This window comes from Octopus bimaculoides, chromosome 22 (assembly GCF_001194135.2).
Source record: "Octopus bimaculoides isolate UCB-OBI-ISO-001 chromosome 22, ASM119413v2, whole genome shotgun sequence".
NCBI lineage: Eukaryota > Metazoa > Mollusca > Cephalopoda > Octopoda > Octopodidae > Octopus > Octopus bimaculoides.
In genome coordinates this window covers 9,172,956-9,179,146 of record NC_069002.1, presented here as the reverse complement: position 1 = coordinate 9,179,146, position 6,191 = coordinate 9,172,956, and the positions used below count along the sequence as shown (strand labels likewise).

The 6,191-nt window shown below is 39.1% G+C and overlaps 1 protein-coding gene across 7 annotated transcripts in view; it reads right to left on the bottom strand.

Annotated features, from left to right (window-relative positions):
• The window catches only part of LOC106874140 (uncharacterized), a 49,746-nt gene that overhangs the window by 29,543 nt on the left and 14,012 nt on the right, over positions 1 to 6,191 (bottom strand). For 4 of the 7 annotated variants that reach the window (XM_052975750.1, XM_052975754.1, XM_014921758.2 and 1 more), the window contains exons 2-4: positions 5,035 to 5,154; positions 4,470 to 4,553; positions 3,768 to 3,856 (exon numbers count right to left, since the gene is read on the bottom strand). In XM_052975750.1, coding sequence (XP_052831710.1) covers positions 3,768 to 3,856; positions 4,470 to 4,553; positions 5,035 to 5,140 — 279 coding nt within the window. In that variant the 5' untranslated portion in view covers positions 5,141 to 5,154. Of the gene's footprint in view, positions 1 to 58; positions 196 to 349; positions 406 to 1,554; positions 1,693 to 3,240; positions 3,424 to 3,767; positions 3,857 to 4,469; positions 4,554 to 5,034; positions 5,155 to 6,191 lie in introns of all 7 variants that reach the window. The other 3 variants (XM_052975752.1, XM_052975755.1, XM_052975753.1) reach the window with 3 other exon arrangements.

The following is a 6,191-nucleotide window of genomic DNA, read 5'->3' as shown; positions in this document are numbered from 1 at the left end:
ACCGCTGCCACCTCCACCTCCAAGAATAAAGAAGCAAATGACAACGAAACATATTTACCATTGACCAGTTTGTTGGCTAGAAAATGGTCCTTCTGAATGCTTTCTTCAAATCTGTCTAAACCATATAAGGCTGCAGCAGCTTCCATACCCAGTTGATGCATTTCACCCCCGAGGGCTTTACGAGATCGTTCGACTCTGGTTATTATAAAAAAAAAATTAAAAAAAAATTATATTAATTTTATTAATTACTGTAATGCCTCGTTATATGAGTTAATTTGTTCCGTGTATACGACGGACTTTTTCAGCTAAAAGAATAAAAGCATAAATAACAATACAAATCGATACTAACTTTTTGATGAAAGATCCAGTGCCGGCTACTATGGACCCAAATGGAGCACCAATTCCCTGGGATTAAAATTTAAAGAGAATCCTTTTAAAAACATCTTAGAGATATAGAAGTAAATTATTAATAGAAGAAAATTATTAATAGAAGTAAATAATTAATAGAAGTAAATTATTAATGTGATGAATATTTTTGTTAATTTAGAAATGAGTTTATGAATAAAGAGATGCTTTGTTGGAGGTATCAAAGAATACGCCCGACATTTCCTCTGCGTATCGTAAAGGGCGACTGAAAGGGGTTGAGGTAGAGTTTGCACTCCGACCTCGTGAAACCCTTACCAACAATGACTACCCAAGCAAACCTGTTGATTTGAGGGTTGTCCTCTGAGTGGTGCAAAGGCGGGCAGCATCCGACAGGGATAGGGAATCACCAACAAATGGTGGATGCAGCGAGGCGCTGTTACAGTGCATGCCCCCTTACTACTACTACTACTACTACTACTACTACTACTACTACTACTACTACTACAATTGAAATATCATAATTGCAACACTACACATTAATCCCACTACTGTACGTGTGGCCTAGTAGGCTGTTGCATTCACGATCACTAGATTGTGGGTTCAATTCCCAGACAGGGCGGTGCGTTGTGTTTTTGAGCAAAGCACTTAATTTCATGTTGCTCCAGACCACTTCGATCAGTGGTAAATAGTCGCCTAGCCTGTGCAATGACGTCATTTGAAGACTAAAGCAATGCAAAATTGCATTGTGATCAGCGATGTGTAACAACGTCTGCCAGACTAGTCGGTCATGTGATCACATGGCCACGAGATTAGGCTCACCACAAGGTTGAGTCCTTGTTGCAGTGTAGTACCTTGTGTGTCACAATAACACTGAAAGCTATGCCAATGGAAGACTAACTCCTGGAACGGTTTCATCTGCTAGACAGATCCAAGACTATGAGATACCTTTTCCCAAAAGTAAAAATGGGTTTGCAGAAGGATAAAACCCTACACAGGAAAAAGTCACTGAAGCAATGATACCAATACAAAATCAACAAGATCTGGGAGAGTACGGCCCCCAGGGCAACCTACGAGAGTAACCCTCATACTGGCATGTGCTTCTGCCCAGAGAACAGTGGAGAAAAGCCATTGACGGTCAATGCGAAGTGATAGATCTTTAACCATAAAATCATCAAAAATACCCCTTACCTTATTGAGACAACAAGTGACAGAATCACAGAATTTTGTTATATCTGAAACAGGAACACCAAGTCCAACGGAAGCATTCAAAATACGTGCACCATCCACGTGTACCTTTATATCATTTTCTTGGGCTAGATTGTACAACTGCAAAAATAAAAAATTATTTTATCAGTAACAATGCGTAACACGATTTTTGTCCTTGGGTAGCAACTGTTATTTCCTGTTTGCTTACCCCTAGAAATTATGAAAAATGGCTAATATTTCTTTAAAACTTTACTTTTGTTACTGCCTGGAATCGAACTCAACACATGGCTATGATGCTTCCTCACTACTCCTGGTCATGATCAGAGATGCACATATTGTCAGCCACTATGGGACTGAACCCGGAACCATGTGGTCGGGAAACAAGTTTCTTACCACACAGCCACGCCATATATAATCTCTGCGTGAGTGTCTTTGTGTCTGTGTTTGTCTCCAACCACCGCTTGACACCTGGTGCTGGTGTTTACGTTCCTCAGAATCCACGGTTTTAGGCTTACCTGAGCTTACTTGAGCTTACCTGATCATCGAACTGCTTGAGCTGCTTCGGTCACGTGATATACACGCCACAAACTTGCACGTATGCAAATATTGGTTTCAAATGGTGGTACAAGGTCAGAAATTTCAGACGAGGGGTTGGGTCGATTACATCGAATCCAGTGTTTCACTGGTACTTATTTTATCGACCCCCGAAAGGATGAAAGGCAAAGTTGAACTCGGTAGAATTTGAACCCGGAACATAAAGACGCTAAGCATTTTTCCTGGCGCGCTAACGATCTTGCCAGTTGGCCGTCCTCACGTATGCAAATATTGCAAAGCTTTTAACTCGCCTCAATATTACATCACTTCATTATGCATTGATAACCATACCATTATACGTTGATATCCAATAAATCACTCCAACAGGCCTCAATATCCAATGGTCACACTCCCATCTTATGATACCAATTGCCACAATGTTTCGATATCGAGTGAACTAATCACAGTACCTTGATAGGTGCAGGTGTGGTTCCGTAGTTAAAAAGTTTTCTTCCCATCTACATGGTTTCAGGTTCAGTCCCGCTGCGTAGCACCTTGGAAAAAGTATCTACTATAGCCCAGAGCTGACAAAAACTTGTAGGGATGGTAGATAGAAACTGGAAAGAACCAGTCGTATATTGAATGTATGTATGTACGTATGAGTGTGTGTGTGTGTGTGTGTGTGTGTGTGTGTGTGTGTGTGCGTGTGTGTGCGTGCGTGCGTACTCTTGTCTAGACATCATGTGATGGCTGTAAATGAATACCGTTGTCATACAAGCGAGGTCGTTCATTTCTAGTCTCTCGTGAAAAAAAAAATGTCTAGGTTCGCTGTGAGAAAATATTACCTTATTTGGAAAGCATCCAGTCATAGAAAATCCGTCTCAACAAATTTCGTCTGACTTATGCTAGTAATGAAAAGTGGACGTTAAATGATGATGATGATGATGATGATGATGATAGTGGTGGTGGTGACAACGGTGATGACGATGATGACAACAATGATGTTGATGACAACAATGATGATGATGACAACAATGATGATGATGATAACGATGATGATGATGATAAAACGATGATGATGACAACGATGATGATGATAGCAGTAGGGTTGACCATCAAAAAACACCTCCTTACCTTTTGTAAATAATCCAAAGGTAAAATTTTCCCTCCGCATGTATTATGAGTGTTTTCTAGGCAAATAACTTTTGTTTTACAATTATAAGTTCCACCTGATGTTGATATTGTCTCGGCTAATGTGGCCAAATCATGAGTTCCATCTTTTAGAGTGGGGACGATTCTTGGAAATATTCCAGCCAACTGTGTAAAAAGATTCATCACAATGCCATGATTCTAAAACTGAATGATTAATAGGATTAATGTAATGTAATATAATGTAATATAATGTAATATAAAGCTGAAGCAAATTAACACCAAATATACAGTGCGTGTGTTTTTATTGGCTAAACTGGCAATATGACCATCCCCAAATACAACAACATATATATATATATATTGCAGCTCTGCACAAAGAGAAAATACTTGTACTACTTACGAAATATTTTATTCCAATCGCTAATAATAACATGCTCACGCACACACACACATGCATATACATTAATACATATATGCATTTATAAGTAGTGAGGAGATTAGCAACCTACCTGAGCAACATGGCCTTGTTCAAATAAATATATATGGGACTTATCCCCCATTATAACCTCCAGTCCTCTCTCCTGACAGTGGGCCATAACTGTAAAAGGGATTTGAAAGAAAAAAAAAATGATTTATGTTAAAAGAGCCGTTAAGAACAATAATCGCTTCATTTTCTACCAAGTCATCATCAGTATGCATATTTTCTAATTACTAATATAACCATGTCAAACATCCTGCATGTTTCACCCGTTATCTTACATATCTATATTATGATAAATAGATGAGAATATTCTCTGGTACCTCTTATCTCACTTCTAGTTACTCTCACCTACCTTTGCATAATGTGGGGGTAACAACGTATCTTCTCTATAGCAAGACAAATGTGCTTGTCCCTTTATCATACTTTAGCCTACGACACCTGGTATAAAGCCACCGCCTCGCCTTCCCTATGATAGACTCTCCATTCAGTTGAGGGGGCCTTTTCTGTCTCCCTTTTTAGTCATTGTCTTGCAAGCTACTTGGTGACTTCACTAATGCTGGTCGCGTGAAAAAAACACCCAGTAAATGCTGTAAAGGGTTTAGCGCTATGAAGGACATCCGGCCATAAACGATGTCAAAAGGTCACACTGAGAGCAAAAAGAAAAGAACAAAAAACAAATGAAAGAAAACAAAAACGAAACAGTAAAATAAAACATCGTGTAATAACTAACCGCTTAATAAATTTCCCATGGTCCCTGTAGGAACAAGCAAGGCCTTTTCTTTGCCAAAAATTTTTGCACATTTTGCTTCTAAAGCTGAAAGTTTAGAGAAGAATACATAAATAGTCTTTAGCTTGTTTAACAGTTACTAAGACAACATCAAAGTATCATCTTCACACGCGCACTCACGCACATACACACACAGATAGATAGACAGAGGCGGCGAGCTGGCAGAAACGTTAGCACACCGGGCGAAATGCTTAGGGGCATTTCGTCTGCCGTTACGTTCTGAGTTCAAATTCCGCCGAGGTCGACTTTGCCTTTCATCCTTTCGGGGGTCGATAAATTAAGTACCAGTGACGCACTGGGATCGATGTAATCGACTTAATCCCTTTGTCTGTCTTTGTTTGTTCCCTCTCTGGTTAGCCCCTTGTGGGCAATAAAGAAATAAGAAACGTTAGCACGCCGGGCGAAATGCTTAGCGGTATTTCGTCTCCCGCTACGTTCTGAGTTCAAATATGCGGTTGAAGCTTTATAATAAACATTAAAAAAAAACATTAGCAGCTAAAATTTTTACCTAAAACCATCGTTTCTCCTACATCAGCATTGGCCATGGCTTCTCTCATGGCCTGGGAAGGTTTTGAGAATGTATCACTTCTCATATCTACGTATTTTGGGGCCATCACGACTGCAATATCTTGAGTTTTAGAAATAAAAATATATTATACAAAATGTTAAAACATTATGAAAAGACAACAAAAATGGTAAGAAACATTTTAACTCTTTAGCATTGAGATTACTCTGTCAAATGTAATCCTTTTTAATCCGTATTGTTTTGAATTAGTTGTGATTTATCTTGTGGCTTTAAGATTTCGATTATATGTGCAATAATTATGGATTAACTTTTTGCGTTTTCTATTTTTATAATCCGTTTGAATGAAAATAGTCTTGAAAAATATAAATACATGCGGTTAGATCGACTTACGACCTATCACTTGGAACTCGGTCGTAAGTCGAAGAGAATGTGCATATATATATATATATATATATATATTCGCAGGCGTGGCTTTGAGGTATGAAGCTTGCTTCCCAACCACACGGTTCCGTGTTCAGTCCCACTGTATGGTACCTCGGGCAAGTGTCTTCTGCTATAGCCTCGGGGTGACCAAAGCTTTGTGATTGGATGTGGTAAACGAAACTGAAAGAAGCCAATCGTATACACACACACATAGCTCTGAAAAGGGCTTTTGTGCGTTCCCAGAGAATATTACCCTCAGCAGCGCTAGTGTTAGTATATTCGTGAATAAATCACTAACCGAAATATGTGGAGCTAAGGGTTGTACTGGATAAATTGCGAAAATAACTCCAACAGTTCAAATACTAAGAAATAAGTTTCCCTATCCTTCCCTTCCCATCCCACATCCCTCTCTCAGTACTACCCTCCCTCGTTACCTCGTTCCCTCCTACCCACCATACATCAAAACATCTCTTGCAGGAGGAAATTTTTAAATATTATTCGCAAAGTCCAAGGGACATAACTCCAATGAAATATTATTTTTTTGTCTCCCCTTCGTATATGATCTGTGTGATTTATTCCCTGAATTTTTTTTCCTATTTAGTACAATTCTAACGCCCAACCAACCAAAGGAGGAACTTTTAGGCTTCCAGTAACAAAAATCCCGAACCTTATTATTCCTTCCAACCATTTCTAATGATTGCAAGAATCGGAGACAC